The sequence below is a fragment of the Bacillus rossius genome, chromosome 10 (genome assembly GCF_032445375.1).
Source record: "Bacillus rossius redtenbacheri isolate Brsri chromosome 10, Brsri_v3, whole genome shotgun sequence".
NCBI lineage: Eukaryota > Metazoa > Arthropoda > Insecta > Phasmatodea > Bacillidae > Bacillus > Bacillus rossius.
In genome coordinates, this window is record NC_086337.1 from 38,052,816 (window position 1) to 38,077,763 (window position 24,948).

General features: G+C 37.9%; 1 protein-coding gene across 1 annotated transcript in view; it reads left to right on the plus strand.

The window, feature by feature from the left end:
• Positions 1-214: 214 nt before the first annotated feature.
• Positions 215-24,948, plus strand: part of LOC134535989 (dolichyl-diphosphooligosaccharide--protein glycosyltransferase subunit STT3B) — a 28,861-nt gene continuing 4,127 nt past the window's right edge. Inside the window, exons 1-10 of the mRNA XM_063375469.1 lie at positions 215-552; positions 13,424-13,642; positions 14,472-14,649; positions 16,498-16,563; positions 17,017-17,215; positions 18,169-18,340; positions 19,375-19,553; positions 19,980-20,194; positions 20,913-21,100; positions 24,539-24,710. Coding sequence (XP_063231539.1) covers positions 386-552; positions 13,424-13,642; positions 14,472-14,649; positions 16,498-16,563; positions 17,017-17,215; positions 18,169-18,340; positions 19,375-19,553; positions 19,980-20,194; positions 20,913-21,100; positions 24,539-24,710 — 1,755 coding nt within the window. The 5' untranslated portion in view covers positions 215-385. The remainder of the gene's footprint in view (positions 553-13,423; positions 13,643-14,471; positions 14,650-16,497; positions 16,564-17,016; positions 17,216-18,168; positions 18,341-19,374; positions 19,554-19,979; positions 20,195-20,912; positions 21,101-24,538; positions 24,711-24,948) is intronic.

Here is a 24,948-nt window from a genome sequence, read left to right on the forward strand (position 1 = left end):
ATAATCAATTAAAAAATAAAATTTCTAGAATTTTCTTTCAAAAATAAATTTTATAAACTTTAAATGTACATTATTTCTTAATCTTACAGCGATGTTCGATATAATTACATTTTTCATGTTGGTGTGTTGTCACAAGTTAACCACATTAAGAACAAATAATATTTTTTATTAAATGTAGAATCATATATTTTTACAACTTTTTCATGGTTTTCATCTATGATGACTAACACTATTAACTAACTGTTTGGAAAAAAATATTTAGCTTTAATAAAGGCAAAAGATAATTTTTTCAGAAAATTATACTCAACTTATGGGGAAGTTTATGCTGGGGCATAAGCCAAACTGTCTATAGACGTGTCTGTCTTCTAATGAATCCGGTGTGAAGATGGTTGTTGCGTCGGCAAAATATTTTAAAACTTCCATGTCAAACGCAGCAGGATGGAAAAGTTTAATAACATTTACGGTACTTTTATTGGCCTGGCTGTCAGGCTTTGCATCTCGCCTGTTTGCTGTCATCAGATTCGAAAGCATCATTCACGAATTTGATCCATGGTATGTGGTCGCAGATCTAATCGAGAATATCACATGTATTTTTTTTATTAGGCATCATGTCTTATGTTTGTAAATATTGTAGAAACGGTATAGTAGTTAGTTTCTTGTATTTATTTGTGATTACGATGTACATTGCACATAAGTTACCATGGTTTTATTTTTCACTAAGGGATGTTGAATACTAAAAAAAAAGTCACTGATGTTGAACAAAATGTTGCATGAATATTGCCCTGCGGCATAAGGCTGAAGGTATACTTTGCTTTTTCTTAAAAGTCCGGTACTTAGGTTATCAAGGGATGGACACATCCTAAATAGAGCAAATTAAAATTGAATTTTTTTTTGTTTTACATCCTGTCATTATTTGTAATCATTCTGTAAATTGCATTGCAATATTTCTAGTAGTTAACCGGCAATTTACAGAGTACAGGACTTTTTACATACAAAGCCATGTCCTTTACAAGCCAAATACAGTGTAAAGGTCTTGTGGCCAACCCCCCTTATACCGGGGTAGTCACGCACGTCCGCACTCCCCACGCCAGTCCTGCGTACACGTCACCACTGACATACTGATAATGAGATTGTAAAGAAATTAAGCTTAACAGATGCGCATCGATTGGTCTAACATTTGGCAAGAGCGCAAAAAAATATATTAGCATACTAAATTTACCGACAGTCCTGGAAACTATATCGTGATAGGTATAATAATGAATTAGCAAACCAAAGATGCTCAAACTTAAATCCAGTAAAAAGGCAAAGGGACTTAAAAGGTAAATTCTAGGTATCATTTAAATTGGTACCTATAATTACGTTCACAGTGTAACAACATTGGTTTACAGACCCTCTTGCAGTATAATTAATTCTAATCCAAAGTCCCATAGAAAGTCTATTACGGAGGAGGGGGGGAGAACCGAAATTATGACGTTCTTTAGTCTATATAATCCAACCACTAAATCCTGTCGCCGCACACTGTTTTCAATACACATCTTCTGTAAATCGTACCAGCCGGGAAAATAAAGTACTAAATTCCAGTTCTCACACTTACTTGGTACTGAAGCATACCTCTGAAGCCGGTGACTCCCGGGGTCGGGCGTAAACCCCACTCACTATTTGCGCTTCTAGCAGCGCAATGCTTCTGTGGCCCGTGCACTAGCCACACACCATCGCGCACTCGTGTACCACTGTGTTTTTTGCTTCGCCAAACGTGCCATGGCATTACCGTCATATTGCCGTTAATTCTTGCTCACGTAATGTAACACAACTTGCCCATGGCTGGGACGCGATTCCTCTATTCACGAGCAGTGCCGCGGCCGGCGGTCAAACACACACTCCCCGCAAACAGCTGGCAGCCGCCTCCCACTCGTCATGTCAGCTGTCACCCCCCTCCTCTGCTACCACCCCTCACTCCGCTAGATCGTTCTCGTTTCTTCTTGTACGTCCCACTACAGAGTAAGAGTAGTTAACGTAAAATAAACCAAGTATACTATTAAAAAGTTACAATAAATAAATATTAAAATACACTAATATAATAATATAAGGACATAAATAGTGTTATAAAAAATTAACTCATCTTAGAATAAACTTTACACAAAATAAAAATAATAATAGTATCCAAGACTACTGAGGCCGCCACAAGTGACCTCAGTCTTAAAAATGGTATTCTATGGTTCGGCACAATTTTGTAATCTGGAACCAATTGAGCAGCTCACACTTAGATAGTTTTGAGTGGATTCTGGCTGTTGACCTTGGCCGCCAGTTTGAATTACTGCGCTTCCTGCATTTTTAGTTTTCTAAGAGTTTATCGTTATTATTGGTTTTCATTTCTGTGCACTGTTTCTGGTTTCCTAGTGTGTTACATGTTACAATTTCACTTTTGGTATTCCCATTATAATCATGTTGTTCAATAACGTGGTAGAATTGTTAAGCTGGCATAGCTGTGGTCCTGAATGTGCCTTATTAATGACTTCTGTCTATACCACCACGCATGGTGTTTTTCTGTACCACCAAGCATGAATCTATACTGTTTTTGCTGCGTCAATGAGCGGGTGGAGTGCTTTCGTTATTATTGACTTACGAGTACGCCTTGACATGCCGACGTGGAAAATCTCTATTCAATAAAAAACCTTGTACCTATATACCATGATCATTAACACTGGAAGTCTCCTAAAAGTAACAGCTACTCCCAACAGACTCCAATCCACGCAGGATAAACATAAGACAGTGCAGGCCAATTATGATATTGGCAGCAGAAAAGAAAAGGCTGACAAGATTATTTATAATTTCATTTCACGTCAGAAACACAATAAATTGAATGTGTTTGAACAGTCATATAATGATATGTCAAGGAAAATTACGCAGAATACTTCAACTGTACTAAGCTAACTTGAATCCAAGCTCTTAATATGATTAAATCGCATCACTACGCATGACGCCAGCGCATGCAGCAACAAAACGGTTGGTATTCAAAACTAATTTATAATATAAAAACAACTTGAATTTGAATTGGCAGTCAAAAGAGCATTTAGAATAAAAATTTTTTTAGCAGGAGTTAACCTTACCAGCAAAGCCACAAAATGCCAATCTCACAACCCCATCTGTACTTACGCCGTGCCGTGCCAGTGGTCAGACGCGTGTCCTGCGGAATAGTACTAACTGTAGCGTAGGAAGACTACATCCGAAGAAAGTTAGTGACCTGACAATACAGCCCAAGTAAGATTGCCTCAAACAAGGAAACAGAAGCACATATGTCTTGTGGAGGCGCAACTGCGTGAGAACAGAATTTAAGCAAGAAAAGGCCCTGAAAAAGGGAGGGAGATACACCGATGACAAAACAGGGGGGAAACATGAGTGGGAAAGGGAGGGAGGTTGGTGCGTGAGCTCAGTCTTCAAAGGCACACTTTCTAGCAGAAACATAGTGGTCGAGCATTCGCAGCTGCTGTAAGCAGCGCAAGCAGATCCTTTAGGACTTCACTGGGGTTCGGCAAACCAGCCTCTTCATGTGGCCCCACAGGAAACAATACAGCTGCATCAACTAGGAGGAATGTGCAGGCCAGTCAGTTAGGCCATTTCGGTGTATCTACTATTGCTTCGAATTGAGATTACAGTGGACAGAATGGACAAAGTGCATTGGCACCCCATCATGTTGAAACCACGTGGCATGCTGGGTGGTCTACGGAATATCTTCCAAGAGCTTGGGTATTTCATCCTACAGGAATATTGTACGTGTTACCTGTGAGTTGAGTTAGAAAGGTATGGCCCAATCATATGGCCATCCAAAAAAACCCTGTTCACACATTGATGAACTATCATTCTTGATTGATTACTTTAGTGTTTTAGTAAGTGCTGATTTGCTAGTCATTTTAGTTGTAAGACAGTATATTGATTTTATTCAAATTATACAACTATGTACTCTACAAGTGTGTCAATCAACGACTTCTGTCTATGACCTTCTTTGACTGTTATTGTAATCTGGGGTTTACTATGAATGTGGCAGCTCCAAAGTAAAAAGCAACTGGTATAATCTCAGAGTATGGGCATTTCCTGGGAAATGTATTTTAACTAAAGTGGAAGGTTGGTCATGTTAGGTCAGCTATGTAAATAAAATTTAAATCTCAGAGTTTAAATATTTCTACAATATTTTATGTAGGTAATATTAATATAGGAATTGACCTAGCTTAACCAAACTTTTACTTCAGTTATTTTTGGCTTTATTTCTCAGAAGCTTCGACTCTGAAGTGTTAACAACACATCTGAATTTTCACCTGGATTAATTATTACTAAATTTAGAAATTATCTATTTTGTTTTTACACCTAAAATTATTTTTTTGTTTCATTGCAACTCATTGTGAGATTCTTTTTATAAAATATATTTTTAGGTTGTGTTCCCTCTCTGACCTGGGGGGTATTGAAAACATTTCATCCTGCTGATAATATCCAAATTCTAAGTATTAATTTGTGGAACAATTTAACACCTTTGAAAAATTTCCACTAAAGGTTTGTTGTGTTTGCTATCAGCTTCAAATTAGTTATGTAGTTGATAAAAACCATGTTTTGTTTCGTGTGCGTGTAGTGGATGCTAATGACCTCGGTGTGCTAATCATTCCAATTCATTCATTCATCATTCTTGTGCATGTATGTATGTGCATGTGAGAGTGCACAAGAGTGGGTGTTTCTGATAAAACCTGTTACATAAAGAGTGCTGTCTTTTATTTGAACTATCTTCATTTACTCAGCCTAGTTTATGTGTACGAAGGTCTTTGCCGCATTGCCGCTGCTAAACAGCAATGCCACATCTCCTGCGAGGTTCACCTTACAAACTAGAACTGACGACAGCCAGCGTTGAAATCTGCATTGGCAACTTCCAACACCTGATTGTACAAGTGAAATAGGAAGTAAATTGTTAACTTAATAAACGAACTATATTAGTATGTTGAAAGTCGATTTTTGTTAATATATGTATACAAACAGAAGAATGTAGATTTAACCCACACTAATATTATATAAAGAAGTTGATTTGTGAATTTACACATATATACAATATGAACAGCATGTAAAATACATTATTCTACAACTAGAGTTATCAGGTGATTAGCAAAAAAAAAAAAGTAAACTTAATAGAAATTGATAGTGCTAAAAAAAGAGGTAATTTTTAATATTAAATTTTTATATTGTATAGTATTTTCTCAGTGCTTGACATGCCTTTTGAAAAATGAGTTTTCAGGTCAAGTTATTTTGAATATAAAAATTTATATATATAAAAAATTATTGGTGATGCTGACTCGACTGCATCATAATACTCAAATTAATTTGTATTATGCTTTTACTAGGCAGCTGGTAATAGAATTGAAATTGCTTCGTATTGAAGTAACGGCTTGTAGCTGGAAACAAGACTAGTATTTATGGTGAATTGTGATTAGCATAATCACGCCCAAGTGGATTTTAAAACATCACACAGCACTAAGATTTATAATTAAGCTGCAACATAAATCTTTTAAAAAATTCTTCAAATTTGCAATTTTAATTTACAATCTTAAATTACGACTGCACTAGTAAAATGCATAATATTCTTTTACAGTTATTGGTATAATTTCTTAAAAATAATAATTATTATTATTATTATACATGGTGTATATAGGTGATGAAAAGTTAGAAACTAATCTGATGGACTGTCTTTAAAAACAGTAACGGAGCATGAAGTCGGGAAACTTTGATTTTCTGTAGCCCTTTGCTTACTTAATTTTGTTTTTATGTCTCACTTCAGCTTATAGTTGCACATTCAATATCCAAATGGTGGGCGCCTGTCCACTTAAATCACGAAAGAATTTCTCAAAAAGGTTTTAGATTTATAAAATTAATATTGGCACAGTCTTGTGAATAGCAGATCAATTTCCATTATGTTAAATTATGCTTAGTGCAATAGGTATAGTTGATATGTTATAAAAATTGTAATGTAATTTTATTAAAAGGTCCTGAAATCGGTTCACCAGATATTTGTAGACACCCTGTTAATGTTGATGACGACCTCGATCGCTGAAGCACATGTGGCAAGGGTTGCGGGTTCAGTCTCAGCACCCTGTCATAACACAATTCTATGAGCACAGAGTTTGTACCCATGTGTGGGGAGCCTGCTATGGTCTCTTGAGTTCTTGTTACCTTAAGGCTGAATTTCACATGCCTTTTTTTTTTCCTCCCCCCCCCCCCCCCCTTCCACACACACACACGTACATACATCATTCCTACAATTTAAGGGGCTCACGTAGTCTTGAGTGTGTGTGTGTTAGTTAGGCGGGATGATAAGCACGACGCTCGCTGGTGCTTCTGGCGCGGTGTCGCCTCAAAGCACAAGGCTGTGAACTGTCGCGCAGTCTTCTCGTCTTGCACAGGGCAACTGTGAAATTTGAGCGGTGTCCGTAACTTTATATGGCATAGAAATGAAGGTAAAGGTGGAATGCAAGTCCCTTAAGTGCTTTCAAGAATCTGTTTTATGCTTAATTTATTCTGAAAACACACCTTTAGCCATTTTAACTTGACTACAGCTGTCATGTTTATCGTGGTCCCTAGGCCCGCTGTTGCCCATAGCCGTCTGGTCTGGGCATGAGTGTAAAAAAGTGCTTTTGAGCTGTGAGCGCACCCGAGCGCGGCGGCTGGTGTGATAAATAACAGTGTAATCGGACCCGGACTGCATACTGTCTCACGCATCTCGTGCGTCCCCCCTCCTCTGCTTCCCGCTCGCCGTGCGCCGGTGCATGGGAGGCAGTCGTAGCTCGCCTGTCATCCGTCACGGACGCGTCTGAGCGCTGCTCCGCGCTTCGCCACTAGCGACTCGTGAGTGGTTCGCCGTTTAGCAGCCAGTGCCTTAACGACATAGACCGAACTAAACAACGTCTCGAGCGGCCGACAGCTCGAGGGGTCGCTGTTGTCCTGGCCCCCTGTTGTAAGCCACAAGGTGAGAACCAGTTCACTCCCTGAGTTTTAGGCTGGCCGGCGCTCTCGTCACGACAGGGTATCACTCACAACAGGGGTCAGAGAGCCATGTGTTGTCAAACTCTTGTAAAAATACAGTTTAAAAACTTAATCCGAAATCAAAAGTACTTTTCGGCCCTCAGCGAACCCTTAAATGCTTTTCGTAAACAGACCTACTTGGAAATCTTGAGTAGTTTTGTAATTGCGTTGTTTTTCCGGAAGCTCTGCACACGGAATGTGTTCCCGGGTGGGCGGGGGCCTTAAGAGCTATCTTTGAAATTTTAACACAATACCTTTGTTGGATTTGTTGTTCTGTCAAAACATATTTCCAACGTGTATTCTCTAAATGTAATATAGTGGGCCTTAAAAGTTGTCAAGTGATATATAAATATTACAAACATAACTTGTTACACCCATTATATTACACTTGATGTATATCTCTTGAAAACAGTGTGACAGAAAAACATCCTAAGGAGTTATTTTGTTTAAATTTCAGAGATAGCCCTTAAATAAAAGTAATGATTAGAAAAAAAGTCAACATGATGTGAAAAACTAACGTTAAGCCATTTTACATGATAATGTGACTACCTTCATGTTTAGAGATTGAAAACACCTTGCATATAATCAACATATTCCACTAATTCCATAATCTAGCTATTTGTTTTTAAGTGGTCAGCACAATCATTAATATTATTTCAGTTTCAATGTCTGGTGCTGTGTATTATTTATGTATTCATTTCAAAATAAGGCATTAGTTGTTTGATTTAATATCATTTATGTGTATCACCGCCAACAATGCTTATTGTATTCACACAGCAGTTTTATTCCTATGGCTGCAATATTTTTCTTATTTCATTGCATACAGTAGACTGTTAGGCTATTCATTTGCACTAGTATGGAGGACACTTTTTTAAATTTTAGTGTTTGCAAAAGATGTGAACAGTATTGTTGCATTGATGTGGCGGTAATATGTCTGTCTGTTTCTTAATGTATACAGTAGTAAGTTTTTGTGTTGCAGGTGTAATTTTTTTCGAAAGCAGAAATACTTGGATGTATATTGCATTTTGTTTTCTGTATGTGAGCAAATTTTGCTGTTGATTCCATAATTATATTTAAAATATTAATTTTGTGTATGTAATAAATAATTTTTGTAAGAAATTATATTGATTTGCTGTTTAGGTAATTTACAAATGAGAAGAGTTAAGTTTGGAATTAACTTTGCAGTGTTCTCTGTGTAGCATTGTAAGTTTGCAGTTTGGCACCATTGAACTGTTACAACTGGTTGTGAATACGTTTCCTGATAAGTTGTATGGTGACGTTGGCCACCTAAAGATAGCAACCCAACTTTTCAGCTTTGAAATAACTAGTGGCAGCTTGTTCTACTGTCCTTTTTTTGAAATGTGTTGAACTGGCTATTCTTGAAATGTGAAATGATCATAGCTGGGCATCTGGTATTTTAGTGTACATGTGTACACATAATAAAAACCTAAGTTGCTACAGTTTTTTGGTGCTGATTGTAAATATTGTGCATATTGTAGTGTACATAATGGAAAAACTGTTGATTTCTGACCATTTAATTGCTGATACATTTTTTTTAATTTTCATAAATTTGCTGCATTGTGTGTTTAATGTTGAGTTTTCAATAAAATGTGCTGTTGTTTTTTAGTGTCATTGGTTTTATTTTTTACACCTTTAGTTATAGTACTTATCCAGTTTTTAATATCTTGTATAGTAGTGCTAAAATCCTTTTTTTTTACATTTTAAAAACTGTACTTGAATTGGAATGGATTTTCCTTTGAGCCAGTCTCAAATGCATTATCGTATGAATAATTTAAGTACTACAATGTGTGTAGATAGCTTTATTTTTGCCAAATTATATTATTTAATCTTTTTATATTACACTTCTGCACTAAATTTAAATAAACTAAAATTAATTATTTACTTAATTTTATTTATTTATAAGTATTAAGCATGCAGGTATGATTCAAAAATATACAATATGTAAGTTATGCTATTTAAATAATTTTCTTGGACATATGCCATATAAAGGCATATAACCATAATAGAGATTTAAATCAATCTTCCCCATTGTAAGGATCATTCAAAGAAAGAATTATATGATGTTTCAACATATTCATAAATTTAACAAACTATTTCACTTGTATCTTGTTTTATGCAGATAAATCTTAACTATTGGCATAAATTATTAGTGCAGGATTTTTTTTGGCTGTGATATAAATTTTTGAATTCTTTGTGAAGTCAGTTTATGCAAGTAGATAAAGTTTTGATGTATTAAATGAGCTTTACTAGCATATAAACTCACTATATGTAATTGCTTTTAAAATAAACAGATTTTGTTTTTAAAATAGATTGATAAAAAATTTTAAATTATTCATGAAACTTAGCAGGTATACAGAGTAATTCTGATACACACATTACATTTGGCATGTGATTTGTTTTGAGAAAATAAAATGAATGTGTATATTTATAGCTTTTCCCCTTAAAGAAATTGTTGAGGGAGTTGTGACTTTAAAAATTAATTTCTTTAATTTTTTTAAGTATTTTGGGAACCATTTGCACATAAAAAATTGGTGATTAGTGTTTCATATAACTGAGATCTTACTCCTGTGAAAACATAGCTAGCAAAATTATCCCCTGGTAAGAAAATGGGGGTGGTAATGTAATTTAATCTTTTTTTCAAGTGCCATTATGTTAAGTACATCGTAAACAACAAAAAATTCCATCTGTTTGGAACACACTTAGGTAAGCAATTTATGCTAAATGTGTTCAGTCAGACAGTAAAATCTAATTTCCTGATAAGTAAGCAACTTGAGCATTGTCAGTGTTTTGGAACATCCTGTACACATCTCATAATTGTTTTTTACAATTTCCTCTTAAGCTTAACTAAATTCTGCAAAAAAAAAATTCCCCTTGTCTTTTGATCAGTGTTAAGTCAGATTTGTACATTGAGTGTAGTGCACACTATACTTTTGTTCTTGATGTGGTTACTTTTCCAGGTGTATATAATCTTTATGTTTGTGGTTTATTCATGTATAAGTTACGACGTATATCTTTCCCTAAATCAGTTGTAAAATTGTATTCCTAGCTACAGTAGTGTCCTAATAGAGTATTAATTTAAATTGTTAAAATGTAACAACTTTGTCAGCCCCTCACATCGTTATCGTCATCAGTAATGAATTGTGTTCTGCCGAACGAGCTGTAATTAATAATCCACCGCATGCTTAGCTAGATTTTTTTTTGGGCTGACCCTTATGAAGTCTCCCTTGCAAAATATTCTACAAAATCTTAAACACAGTATTCAGTTTTTGCTCATAGCAGTATACACAATTATCGAGAATGATTGCTGGTATTCTAGGCTGTTATTATAAAATAAGTACATAATAACATATACATGTGTGGCATTTTAAATTGTTCAGAAAGGATCACAGAGGTTTATGTATTAAGATTAGTACACTTCAATATGCCAGCCATTTTATCTACTGTGATATGTATTCAGTATTTAATTTCCTGCCATGTCTTCTGAATGGTGTCCATTAATACAGTTGCAATTGCTGCGACGACCAGATACTTGATGTTTGTTGTCTTCTCAGCGTACACATTATTTTTAACGTATCCCCACAGTAAATATTAAAGTTTTTGTGTGACTGTGGGGCCTAAAATGCCGCAAGAGGAGGAGGTGATGCGTGACAGAATGTAGACCAGTCAACATCAAGCTCAGTTTATGTTGTGGCATGCCAAACAGAAATTTTTTTGTCGCAGTGCAACTTAATGGCGATGTTTGCATTCACTAGAAAAAAACTCAAAATAATAAAGCTTTTAATTGGTGGCTGTGGACAGAAGACTTGGTGTGGATATCGCCAGAGCTAAAATGGTGTCCAAATCAAAGTGTATTTGGCTTGGTCTGAAACTTAAAATATTTTCTGAACATTTTAAGTTACCACACATATATCCATTTAATAATTATTTTGCAATAACACTTTAAAATCCTGTTAGTCATTCTAGGTGATCCTGTTATTATATTCCCTTTTTATAATTTGGTTATTTATTCTGTGCAGGAGATAGAAGCCTGCCGGACAGTCAGTCAAAGTAGTAACCACAGTTGAATTCCTTTAGACTCTTGTGTGTAAGAAATGCTAAAATATGATTTTGAGGCTACGCTTGCCCTTGTCTGTAAGGAATAATGTATGTGCATAAATTCGTAAATATAGTCTATAGCTTTTGGTGAACTGTCTAAAGGTCAAGCACAGGTCTTGTATTTAGACACTCGTGATGAAGCGTTATTTAGAAATGAATATTAAAATGGCCCTAATATAATTTGAGCCTGTATGTATCATATTGGTCTAGCTGCTACTTGGATATTTTGGCTTTTGTATCGGTGATAAAGGACCAATTAAGGGCATTTGTATTTCCGTATTTCATCTGAATCATAATTACAAAGACAAAATTAATGGAATGTGGTGAGTTTCGTATTTCTCTTAAAATTTGGTTTTATTTAGACACATAAATTGTGTAAAGTTTCTGTGTTCGTTTCGCGACGTAGTGACTACAGGACAAATTTCTGGGGGCGTCTGTGGTGATTCTAATACATCTATTTTTAATTTGCTGCAGTTTAATGTGTGTTTTGGCTGCAGTTGCCCATACAGGGGTAACTAAGTAATCACTGGTCGGATGAGGGCTCTTTAGAGCATCAGTCCATTTTGAACATCAATGCTTCTGCTCATTATTGGGTAGAGCTCTGCTGTGTGCCTGTTCTCGCTTTGAGTCTGGAAGTCTACTCTACTGTCATTATGTATGTAATTCATTAGACGTGAGATGCATTTCGTCCTTTTGGTAAAGGTTAGACATGTCTGCAGTGTAAGTAGCCAAGTATTTCATCGTGAATACAACTTTAGCATACAGATGATGCCCAGTGATGGACAGAAATTTGATCTATGTTAGCCTTTTCAAAACCGAGTCCTTCTTAAAAAAAAGAATTGTACTTACGATAAGCAAAAAATTATAACCAACTATCACTGTTGTGGTTTTTAAACAATAATTATTAAAGTTTTATATCTTACCACCTTTTTTTTCTCTTTTATTATTTTCATCCCCAAATTATTATTTATTCAACATTGGGTTTAAAACCTAAATATGTAGTTAGATATCTTACTTAAATTTTTTTTGTATATTTTGGCTATATTGTAGTTTAAGATGCATCAATTGTTCTGCAGATAAAGCACTTGGATCAGTTGAACTCAACTCGTATGTTGTTATTTCAGTGCTACTTGTGCAGAGTATTGTATCATATGAAACATTGTGTGAGCCTAACTTTATCATCCTTATTCAAAATATGCTATGCATGCAGATTAGTAAAATACAAGTTTAGGTGGATTATCATGCTCTCTGCAGATCAACTTTGAAGACAGGGATGGGCTGAAACTCTGTGCTGGGGAACCTTGCTATATTATAACAACAGTTGGCAGTATTGAAATAAGTTTTAACATAGGTCTAGTGAAACAAATCTAAGTGGTGTATTTGTGTTAGTGAGGTGGAATGATGAGTGCGACACTTGCCGGTGCTTCTTGCGCAGTATCGTCTCTAAGCTCAGGGCTGTGGACTGGCACAGTCTTCTCGTGTATAGGGCACCGTAACATTATATAACAGAGAAATGAGAATAAAGGTATGATGCAAGGCTCTTGAGTACTTTCAAGAATCTCTGCCATGATTTTCATGCCTAAATATTATTTTGAAATTAGCCATCTTCACTCTTTTAAAAATACAGTTCAAAAAGGAAATACGGAAACAAAACTACTCAGTGTATTATTCTTGAATGCTTTTTGTAAACACACACCATAAGAATATCTTGAGCAGTTTATAAATTGTGTGGGTTTTCTTCTCAAGCTTTGCACACTGTATGCCTGGGTCGGCATCCCTTATTATAGCTGATAGTATTGTATAGTCCTCTTCCAAGTCTCAGTGTATCACAGTTGCACTGCACAGTTAAAATATTTTTATGAAATCATTATAATCCAGTAGGCTTGGAGCAATAATCTAGGACTCTGGAACTTAGTGGTGTAAGTTAAAATTTAGCAACTTTCATTTAACCTCTGAAACTTTCAGATGATTATTATTTGGTGTGGTGTCCAAATCCACATAAATATTGACTTGTGTGACTGTTACGGAGGCCCTCAACTATAAGCTGTAATTCATATTTTCTTGGCCATAAATTGAAATTTCCATTTACTTAACTCTGGTGGATCAATTTTATATGTTTATTTTCTGTTTTTTACATCTCAGAAAAAAAGGAAAACCAGCTTTTCGTCATAAAATTGACACTCATTCAAATATGTAGAGGAAAAGTTGTTAAATGTTTATCAGAGCAGGCTTGTCAGTCTCATGGCATTGTGCGCAGGTTCAACTACAGAGCGACAGCGTACATGGTCAAGAATGGCTTCTACAACTTCCTCAACTGGTTCGACGAGAGGGCGTGGTACCCTCTGGGTCGGATAGTCGGAGGCACCGTCTACCCAGGCCTCATGCTCACTTCCGGGAGCATCCACTACATTCTGCACGCCCTTAACATCCCGGTGCACATCCGGGACATCTGCGTGTTCCTCGCGCCAACGTTCAGGTGTGTTGCTGTTGGCACGCTAGTGCAATGGAACATTTCGTTTATTGAATTTGGTTCCTCCAGAACTAAACACGGCCATGTGATTTTGCCCTTTTGTCAGACATATCAGGTTGTGGGGAAGAGATGGAACCACTTTGATCACCGTTTGCTTTCAAGTACTTTCCTTTTGTGGTTGAAATGATAGATTTTTTTAAGGATTTTGTAGATGGGGAGGGGATATATATCCCAATTCCGCTCCCTGCCTGTGCAAATACTAGTTTTTTGATGTGAAGCGAACGTAAAATCAAATAGCAAATATGGTTCTCAGCAAAGCTGTATTAAACTAATTTTATAAAATACAGGATTGGAGTAAAAATAAAATTGTTTAACATTTGTTATGTTTGAACTGATTAAGTGATTAACCAATTGGGCCTTATGTGTAACATCAATCAATAAAAATTATAAAATAACCATGTATAATATTAATGTTGAGCATTCATAAAAGCAAATGGAGTGCCGCCTTTACTTGAAACTTTTAAGTAACCAACTTTATATAAAAAAAAAATTAATATTTTCATGAGCCAATCTTAGGATTCCAATGTTTTAAAGCTTTTCAACAAATGCAAAGCTTTACATCAGACGCGAAGTTTTGCATCACAACCAAAACTTCAAATAAAACAAATTTCAAATTTCCTGGTTAAGTCGATTCATATATTAAAAAAATAGCTTTGATTTATTTGCTTAGTCGAAGCTTTGCAGGCTTACTGCATACCCCCCTGGTCTATATATTGTCTAGATGTTGGTTTCTTTTTGAATTATATAATTTTGTAACTTTGTTTTCGGTGAGCAGTGGCTTGACCGCCATCGCGACATACCTGCTGACGAAGGAGTTGTGGTCGGCGGGGGCAGGCCTGTTTGCGGCTTGCTTCATAGCTATAGTGCCAGGCTACATAAGCCGCTCAGTGGCGGGGAGCTACGACAACGAGGGAATAGCCATCTTTGCATTGCAGTTTACTTATTACCTCTGGGTGAGCATTTTTACTGTGCTTTGTTTAGTTCAGACATGCACAAATACAATAAGACCTATTTCAAAATATTTTTTAACGTCTTTCACCTTAATGAGCTACATTTTTCCCTGTAAACTTATTTGTAGGGCCAATGAAAAATGGTAAATAAAAAAGGCCCATTTCGGTGAATAAAAAGAGTTATTTCGGTGCAAAATTTCGGTGAAAAAAAAAATTGTTTAGTTAGAAAAAATAACTATTTCGTCATTATAATTTTATACACATGTATATGTTTGATGGAATAATTGCTTTATTTGGTCAAATTTTATCAAAAACATTGTTTTGAAGTACATGCACATCTAAAATTTAGCACGCTGCATTTGTAATTAAAATTCTCAAGATTACATACAAAAAAAATTGAAAACTGATCAGAAATGTTAGTGTCTCAAGTCCATTTTGACTATCTCTGAAAATCAGCTATTATATATTTCCTGCAAACTAGTCCCCACCAAAACACTGTACTTATTCAACATTACAGAGTATTGTTTTTTTTATTTGTTTACGTTTTTCACCGCCTCAACTGCGTGTGCGGTATTTGTTCATGTATATGTTGGCACTCTTGGCCGGCATTTATTTTCGTGCATTCCCGTGACAACTACGAAAATAAATAGTCGCCTCGGCTAGGACGCCCATATACAACAATTTGCATTTTGACAGTTATGATTTGATTGGCTAATATGGAAGTGACACTATTTTTCTGGACTGCGTTTGGCCGATTCAGAGAAAGGAACAAAGATTGAGTTAAGGCCTATCGACGATTGCGTCACCAGACGCATTTGCGGTCGGCAAAATAATGTAATTTTTGCCGTTTTATGGCCTATTACGTCTCGTAGGAACGTATGCGACGACGGAGACTGAGTAGGCGTACGTCTGGATGTAATAATTTTCATTCGTGAAATATATGGTTCTAGAGTAACTTGACGCTTAGTTCCAGTGCGATGCTAGAAATTTACAGTGTTTTTCACACGTGTATTTTATTTTCCAATCGACTTGCACATTACAGAACTTGCACATCATGATGCCTTTTTCTTTACTGAACACGTAAAATCCTTTGTCGTCATATTCTTTAACTCTTTCGAAAACACAACTTTCGGCATTTTATATGTTTATCCAGTGACCATGGTAATATGACCAAAATGACACAAAAACTTTAACGGAAAACGATCATAGATGCGGAAGAGAGACATATTGCATCCACTCGGAAATAAAGAACTTAAACTCGACAGACACACACTCGTGAAAACAAAATCATAGAACATTTCGACACTCGTAACTACCAACGCCATCTGTGATTTGTCCACCAGTAGCTAAGTGATAATGTTTATTGCTACACTCTACTCTATGGGTGTTAGAGAAAAACAAAAGCAAAGATGGCGTCTCACATATAACCTCTTGGAATAATAAACGTTTTGTGCAGGTTCCAGAATGTTTCAATGTGATTTTTCGCGATAAAAAATGTTAATTTCGCGCGAATATCGCGATTTCGTCATATTTCGTGAAAAATTACGGATTTCGCGCATCACAGCAAATTTCGTTAAAACGAAATGCAGTATATTAACGTCTTATCACTACCAAGTAAGGTTATTTGTATTACACTTCATGTGCAAGTGATTTTTTTTAAATTTCGCGATTTTGTCATTAACGAAATTTGACTACCCCTACTTATTTGGCATAAAATTTTTCCTAGCCATGAAGTTTTCAATTTTAATAAAATATTTTTAGCCACGTCACAAATGTTTTAGTGGGTTTTAATTTGTTACTGATGAAACTTGCATGGAAGGGCTTTACATATTTTGAAATTTTTTTTTACAGGTAAAATCTGTGAAAACAGGCTCAGTCTTTTGGGCATGCATGACTGCTTTATCTTACTTCTACATGGTGAGTTTTTAGTTTACTTTATTTTACTTAATATTTTTTTTTTGTTATTATGAGTTTGACTGTACAGATGGTTGTAAGGGTTTCGTAAAGTAAAGTTGGCTTCCAAGAAAACAATTTCTGGGACAAAAATTAATAAAAAATATATAAAGGGGCCTTAAATGTTAATCAGAGAAAGACAAAAATTATAAATAAAAATTTAAAAGATACATTTTTTGCTAGAATCACAGGATGAGTTAAATATAAGTTTGAAGTATACTGTACACAAAGTTTTGTTATGAATGTTAATGTGTTTGGTGTTTGTGAATATGTTACAAATGTGTTATGTTCAATCAAAAGGACATGTTTCCCTAATTCTCCTGCTAACCAGGATTGATCCTACTTCTGTGATAACATAAGATTACGGCACAAAGTTAGTATTTGGAGGTTGGTGTGCATTGTGGACTTGAATTGCAGGTGTCGGCGTGGGGTGGCTACGTGTTCATCATCAACCTGATCCCGCTGCACGTGTTTACACTGCTGCTGATGGGCAGGTTCTCCAACCGCCTCTTCACCAGCTACACCACCTTCTACATCCTGGGGCTGCTCTTCAGCATGCAGATCCCGTTCGTCGGCTTCCAGCCCATACGCACCAGCGAGCACATGGCGGCGACCGGTTAGTTTCTCTTCCCATCCGAGTCTTGTTGCTGCCACGACACGCAGATGCAGCCATTCAAATATCGGAGGAGAGCCATAAGATAATCCTTTCAATAGGTTAAATCTTTCAGTTCATTTGCAAAAGCTTCTAACCTTGTACATAATACCATTCAATTTATATTTTTGTACTATCTGTGTACAATAAAACTAGAAATAAATGATTATCAGTGATAGTTCGATCTTTTTTCAATGGCCTGTAATAAATGGGAATAGGAAGCTATCTTAAAATATAGTACTTACTGAAACAGACGGTTGTAAACAGTCATACAGTAAATAGTTAAATTATTTGTCTGAAGGTAATATATGTAAGTTTAAAAATACGCAAACTGGTTTCACTAAATGCTCCACTTAACAATTAATGTTGGTGACATTCATGATGTACTGTCACAAATATATTGGCTGAGTGTCGTCTTAAAGTTTTCTGCAATGATGCATGCCTTGCACCACACATTTTCATCCGTGAACGCATTTGGCATGGGCAGTATTAAATAGTGAAGTGTTGGTTCTACTTTTTCCTTCTGTTCTTGGTTTGGTGTCTGCTGTTAAAAATCTGTTCTTAGCTAACCTCCGCACTATTTACAGTCTCACCAAAGATGCAGTAAGTCCTGATAAATAGTGTGTTTATTTTTTCAGTATGACTTAGCGAGTTAGTTTACCATAATCTGACCACAGATAAGTCTCCTAGCATCTAGGCAGCACAGTCGCTTCACATTTCACCAGTTTGCTAGCGCTGGGCAGTACCTGTACTGGTAATCGGGACCCAAACATCACTAGTACTTTACAAACAAGCAGCATGGTTCAAAGAAATTTGTGCTCTTTGAGGTTTTTGTTGGCGTGCGTGATTCCTGGCGTACTCGTGCCCCGCTGGTGTGAAAGCAAGCACGGTTCGTGACCGCTTGCCGTGCTCCGCAGGGGTGTTTGCTCTCCTGATGTGCATCGCAGTCCTCAAGTACCTGCAGTCCGTGCTGTCCAAGTCTGAGTTCAAGTACTTCTTCACCGTGTCTGCCCTCCTTGCTGCGGGCGTGGTGTTCCTGACCGTCGTCGGCCTCACCTACGCCGGTTTCATCGCGCCCTGGAGCGGCAGGTATCTGCTGGTTTATTGTTTATGTGACTAGCTGCGGGCAAGGACTCGTGGACTGGTACATGTTAGTTGTGACCCTTCCACTTGGTACATTACCTCTTCTAACATCAGTACCTCGTAAAATTCATCGACAGAATTAGCAGGATGTATCAGTGAGCATCACTACAGGCCTTTATAAAACTGGGTGGTAATGCGGTCACTTGACTCGATGCTTCACCTGACTAGATGCAAACAAATGTCCTACCAAGTTAACAACCGTATCTGGCCACCTTCGTGGCTACTGACGCGGCGGTACGTAAACAGAATGCTGATCACAGTCTCACAGAGTCTCGCCACGTTTGTACAGTACGGACTCCTCTAACCTCACAGTCAAGCCTGGTAACATTTACAAATCTTCCCTGCTCCTTATTAAGTGTCCTGGTGCTATTATGCAGGATATATTTGTAGTTTTTGTACAGAACTAAATTCGATTTTAATTTGATTTATCCAAATAAAAATTGAATTACGCACAAATTTTTTATATTGTGTGTATAAGAATGTCAAGGAACCGACAAAGGTTTGAATTATCCACAATTTCAGATTAAAAAGGTTCAAATTATTCAAGTCCGACTGTACTAGTAATGGAATATTAAGATAGCTTTACCGGCCTCAAGTATAATTGCAGTAAAATTGATAGTATTTTTCGCAGTCTCCATAATTTTATCCACTCTTGTATAAAACATTGTGAAAAGTAATGCCAAAGATGACAAAGCCAGAGCTTGTTTGACTTTGCAAAAAATGAATTATTTAGATTTCTTGTAATAAGAAAATTGCTAATGAGAATTGCTAACAAACAGTACTACATGACCAAATTTAGAATAAAAGTTTATTTATAAAAACAATACTGCATTTGCTAGTCTTTTAACTTCATTTTTATCCCTAGGCTTGTGTGTGTTTACATTTTGTTTCATGTGAGCCCAGATGATCTCTGAGGCAGTTCTTGTCTTGCTCCGTGGCAAGCAGACTGGAGGTGTTCATAATAATTGCAACTTGTGCAGGTTCTACTCTTTATGGGACACAACATACGCAAAGATCCACATCCCCATCATTGCGTCGGTGTCGGAGCACCAGCCCACGACGTGGTTCTCCTTCTTCTTCGACCTGCACATCCTGGTGACTACGTTTCCTGTGGGGCTGTGGTACTGCATCAAGAACATCACAGACGAGCGAGTTTTCGGTGAGTGCTGCTCTTTTCATCGTGCATCACACGACAGCAGTTAATGCTTCATATTGGTACCGAACACTAGTCACCTGTTAAAATTCATTAAATAAAGTCATACTGCCAGAGCTGCATAATGCTTGGTAAACACTATGGGCTATGGCTGTGTTTCGTTTTTAACTATTGGCGGCTGAAATCACTGGTGCTTTGTTATGTCTGGTTGGGTGGAGGGTGGGGGTTAGTTAGAGATGATTCAGCATTTTGATGTTCTAGAGAAGATTTAAGGTGATACTTTATGTATGCTTTTGGCACTGTTTGGTTCCGTTGCCTCCGCTTACTATTTGGCTCAGCCGGTCTGTTTTGAGCGACACTTTGCCATTGAAATATGGAGCTCAGCTCGCAAGATGTTTGACGTGCATGGTATGGTACTGTGTGTGGTTGCAGTGGTGCTGTATGCGTTGAGCGCCGTGTACTTCGCGGGAGTGATGGTGCGCCTGATGCTGACTCTGACGCCTGTGGTGTGCATCCTGAGCGGCGTGGCATTCTCGCGCCTGCTGGAGCTCTTCCTCAAGGAGGAGGAGAGTCCGCAGCTCACCGACTCTGACACCGAGGACGAGAGCGGTGCCGGGGAGAAGGGCAGCCGCAACCTCTACGACAAGGTGACCGCGGTGCTTCTGTAGAACCTCGTTGAGCGCAACCCATCCAGGATGACAGGGAGTTCGGGTTAGCTTTCAAATACATCTAAAATGCAAATTTCATAACAATAAATGATAATTTTGGAAGAAAAAAATAGAAGCTAATTTTTCTAGCCCCTATTATTCAACATTCCACGGGAAGACTTAAATAAAAATATTTGTGCTAAGTTTCAGTAATACTAACAAACATTTTAAATATTTTCACCATCATTTTTTTAAAGCATTTTATCAGTTGCAGACTAAATATTTTTATTTCATTCGTTATAAGTAGAACCAATGATAATAGGTAAAAAAAAAAATGGTCAAATTAGGTGCATTAAATTTAGGTGCAGTTGTGACAGTTGGTTTGCATACAAACTGTTTCCCACTTTGTTCTTGTTCAATATGTAATATTCATTATGTGCTGATACACCTACTCAAGTGCTTAAAATTGTCCCTTGAAATTTCCTTAATATAGTAAAGCAATATTTTACTTTATCTTGACTTAGTGCTTCAGATCTTCAGCTTTGACTTTGATTTAAATTATAAAAAAAAATGGTTTTCGCACACATGTGTATATATACCTATTGTACAAGTTTTGTTAGTTTGACTAGATGTATGTTGAAGTGATGCGTGAAGTTTGTAAGTGGCTGGCAGGCACCAGCGATATTGCAGCTCCTGATCCTTCGCTATGCGTGTGCAGGCTGGTAAACTGCGCAAGATGAAGCATGAGCAGCAGAAGGAGACGGACGGGCTCGGCGTGAACATACGCAGCATCGTGATATTCGCCGTGCTCATGATGCTGATGATGTTCGCCGTGCATTGCACCTGGGTGACCAGCAACGCCTACTCCAGCCCCAGCATCGTGCTCGCCTCCTACAGCCAAGACGGGTCAGTGTGCATTTGTTACCACTTCATTCACAGTGCTGGGTGGTTGAGATCGCTCGTTTCCACCTTCGTAAAATCAGAGGCATTTCAGAAAGCAAACATTATAAGCAGGAAATGTACTATTCGTGAAATGTTATACGCAGTGTTTTGTCTTAGAGACGTACGAGACTGTAAAATCCATATAAAACAAAACAATAACGATTCACTCGCAAACAACTCGATTGGCAGCAAGCTTGCACGATAGCACAACTTACCGCCATGATGGTTGAACAACAACTGTTGCTCCGTTGCCGGAAGCTGCAGGGCTACATGCCTTGGCAGGCAGTCAACTTGAAAAACTTGGCGCTGCTAGCAAGCAGCGCGGGAAGTTCAAAATTCAAATGTTTCAAACACTATACACTAAATTACACACAATATTTACAAGTCCAAACACGCAGGAAATAAATACTTTGGGATTATGGGGAAAATATTGGGACTTAAAAAATATGTCTTTATAAAGCAGGAACATTATAAAAGGGTTCTACTGACTGTTCACTTTAAAATGGTGTATGAAAGGTTCTTTTTGAACTAGGCCAGCTATGTGAGTTGGAAAAGCTGTTTTTTTTTTCTTTATTTATTTCTTAAAAGCTTTGAAATAGGTAGATTTAAAAAAATGTTAATCAAGGAAATTTGTAATTTTGGTAATGGGAAGTTTGGAAAATTTTATCATAGATTTGTGTGGATCATGGGAAAGAAGGGTAGGGGGTTATTGGGAAGGAAATATATTTGCAGGGGTAGTTAAGAATACCACCTGATTATGATAGCAGTTCCTGAAGCCTTGAAGCCCTCCACGAGGTAGAGGTGAGTTTTCTACAGCACACAGCTCTCGCACTTGCTCCGACCAGCTGCGAGTGTCAGCACTTACGGTACTGCTCACGATTCACTTGGTCCCTGAGGGGTTCGTCTACTCCAGTAGGTCCGCTTGCCTCGGAAGCATTTCCTACCCGAAGTGCACTTGCGCTACTGAGTCGCTCTGCGATAGCTGCCAGCAAGCTTGGACTCTGAAACCACCGACGCCTCTCCTGAACGTCATTCTCCCACACCACTCGCCCCTGTCATACACCGGTCTTTACTCAACTACCGTATATACTCGTGTATAGCGCGCCCTTTTTTCCCCTCAAGTAAAGGAAAAAAATAAGGATGCGCGCTATACACGGAAGAAAAAAAGTGAGGCGGGGAGGAGGAGTGGAAGTAGTTAACTGACTGCTGGGTGACGGGTGACGTTTCTGGCCAGCCCCCACACACATGCACAAGCAACAAGGCCTCTCTTTCACACACACACACACACACAACCTGGTCTCTCGCGCGCACACACACACACACACACACACACACACACGTGCGTGCGTGCGCAAGCTTGCACTCTCTTGTTTATTTTTAGACCTCCCCCTCTACAGAAAGCCAGCGCAGCTAGTAAAATAAAAGAGAGAGAGAGAGAGAGAGAGAATGTTGTCACCAGTCCCCCTCCCACTTCCTTCGCTTCCTCGTCCCAGCAGCTATCGGTGAGTCATCCAGTCCTCCGTGCCAGCTTAGCAACGTAGCGTGGCACGCTTCATTTTGCGTGTCCCTAAAAATGTGTTAACTATCAGTTGAAATATCTATGTAGAAGCTACGTGATGGGAGTGGTGGTGTTTAGTCCTGTCAACTGTCAAGGTTACTTGATGGTCATAGTCCCGTTCCTGCCTGCCTGCCTGCCTGCCTGCCTGCCTGCCTGCCTGCCTGCCTCACTCACTCACTCACTCCCTCCCTCCCTCCCTCCCTCCCTCCCTCCCGTCCATGTACCAGTTGTGACGATACAGCGCTTCATTATCTTCCGTCTACACAGCAGAGTTTAAGTATTTTCCTGACGCATCACAACCAGTGGCGAGGCGTGAGGTTTACATGAGGGGAAGCAATAACTCCGTTCACACCAAAACATGATGAGGTTGGGGGGGGGGGGGTCTGGGGGCCCTCCGCCGGGAAAATATGGATTTCAAGGTACAAAATGGTGCTATTTAAGTAGTTTTCTTAACTGAATATTGACTATTCCACAGTAGAAAAATTAACATTTTTTTTAAATACATTATTTTTGAAAAATAATGATTGACTTACATTATTCTGATAGTAAAATACCTACTCTACATTACTTATATACTAAGTGGGAGTGTAGTATCATCGTACGCCCACAAATCCCCCACGCACTGCCAGCCAACAGCCCACGGGAGAGATACGCGCGCCCCGAGAGACGACCGCCGACTGAAACGCGACATCGCCACCTGCCGCGCCGAACTGTACCGGACATAGCCGAAGCAGTCGGCGGAAAAATTCCACCGTCTGCTTCGGCCATGTTCGCTCCAGTTCGGCAAGAAAGCGTTACCTTCGTAGCTTCTACCGCGTATTTTTCCAGCCAATCCCCTCCCTGAACCTTTGTACCATGCCACCCCCCTTCCGAAAGGAAACTACTGCGGCAGCCTTCCTGCTGAAAGCGATCCTACCAGCGCTTCTAAACCTAGCAACGCTTCTAAAACAGCATGTGTTTGTGTTAACGAGTTCTTTTTTTTATAGCGCACAGTGCACAGTATTGGGTCCCAAGAAGATAGTGTAAAAAATACATACACCTAACTGCACGAGCCAAAGTAAAATACTATTCTGAATAAAATATTTATTTAAAAAATACAATGTCTGGAAACTGCCTGGGCAAGCACTGCTTGCCTTGCTTGCCCTGACGAGACGCCACTGATCACCACACATCAATTTAAATTATCATTTGTTTCATAAGTAATTACTTAACAGGTACCACAAAATGTTAGTAAAATTTATTTATGGGAAAAAAAATTTTAATTTTTTTTTGTTTGGAATTTGTTGCAAAAATCGTGGTCCGCCCTATACACGAGTAAATACGGTATGTTGTCTCGCTTCGCTGTACTCTAATCACATTCACCACCTACACTGCAAGAGCACCACCTCCGTGATGTGATATATTTTTTAAATATCAGAGACTAGATCAAACGTAAATGTTATAATGAAAATATAAATATTATTTCGTAATAAAAATTACCATTTCATAATAGGAAATACCAGGCAGAAAACTCGAGTATATATACATCATGCTTCATCATCAGGATTTTTATTAGTGAGTTATAGTCTCTAGTTCCATTTACATTGAGGATGTATATTTTCACGTTTAAGAAATTTTTTCTAATAGTTTACAAAAGATAGGTGCTATCTCTTCACTTCCATTTGGACGAAAGCTAAGTTAAATCACAGCAAAAATATTTTGGTTCTCCTGTTCTGGTAAGACACTTGAGGTGAAGAGCCAGCCTCTAGAAGAGAAATTATTATTTTCAAGTTTTATGCATTTGCTGCTAAATGCTACTGGCTAAGGATTGTGTATGTAAATGTGTGTGTGTGTTTTTGTTGCAGATCTAGACAAATCCTAGACGACTTCAGAGAAGCGTACTACTGGTTGTCCCAAAACACTGCGAGTGATGCCAGAGTGATGAGCTGGTGGGACTACGGCTACCAGATAGCGGGAATGGCCAATAGGACCACGCTAGTTGACAACAACACTTGGAATAATAGCCACATTGCTCTGGTGAGGGCTTGTGATATAACTTGCATTGAGAAACATTTCTTGCTAATTAATAGTGTTTGGTAATTTTTCATAAAATGAGTTTTTATTGTCTCTATATATAGGTGTGTGTGTGTGTGTGTGTGTGTGTGCGCACGCAAAAATAAATGCTCCAAAATGAGGTTTTTTTTTTGTTGGTATTTTGAAACACTCAGAAATTAGTTTTATACTTGTAGAATGTATACTGCCTATTCAATCATTA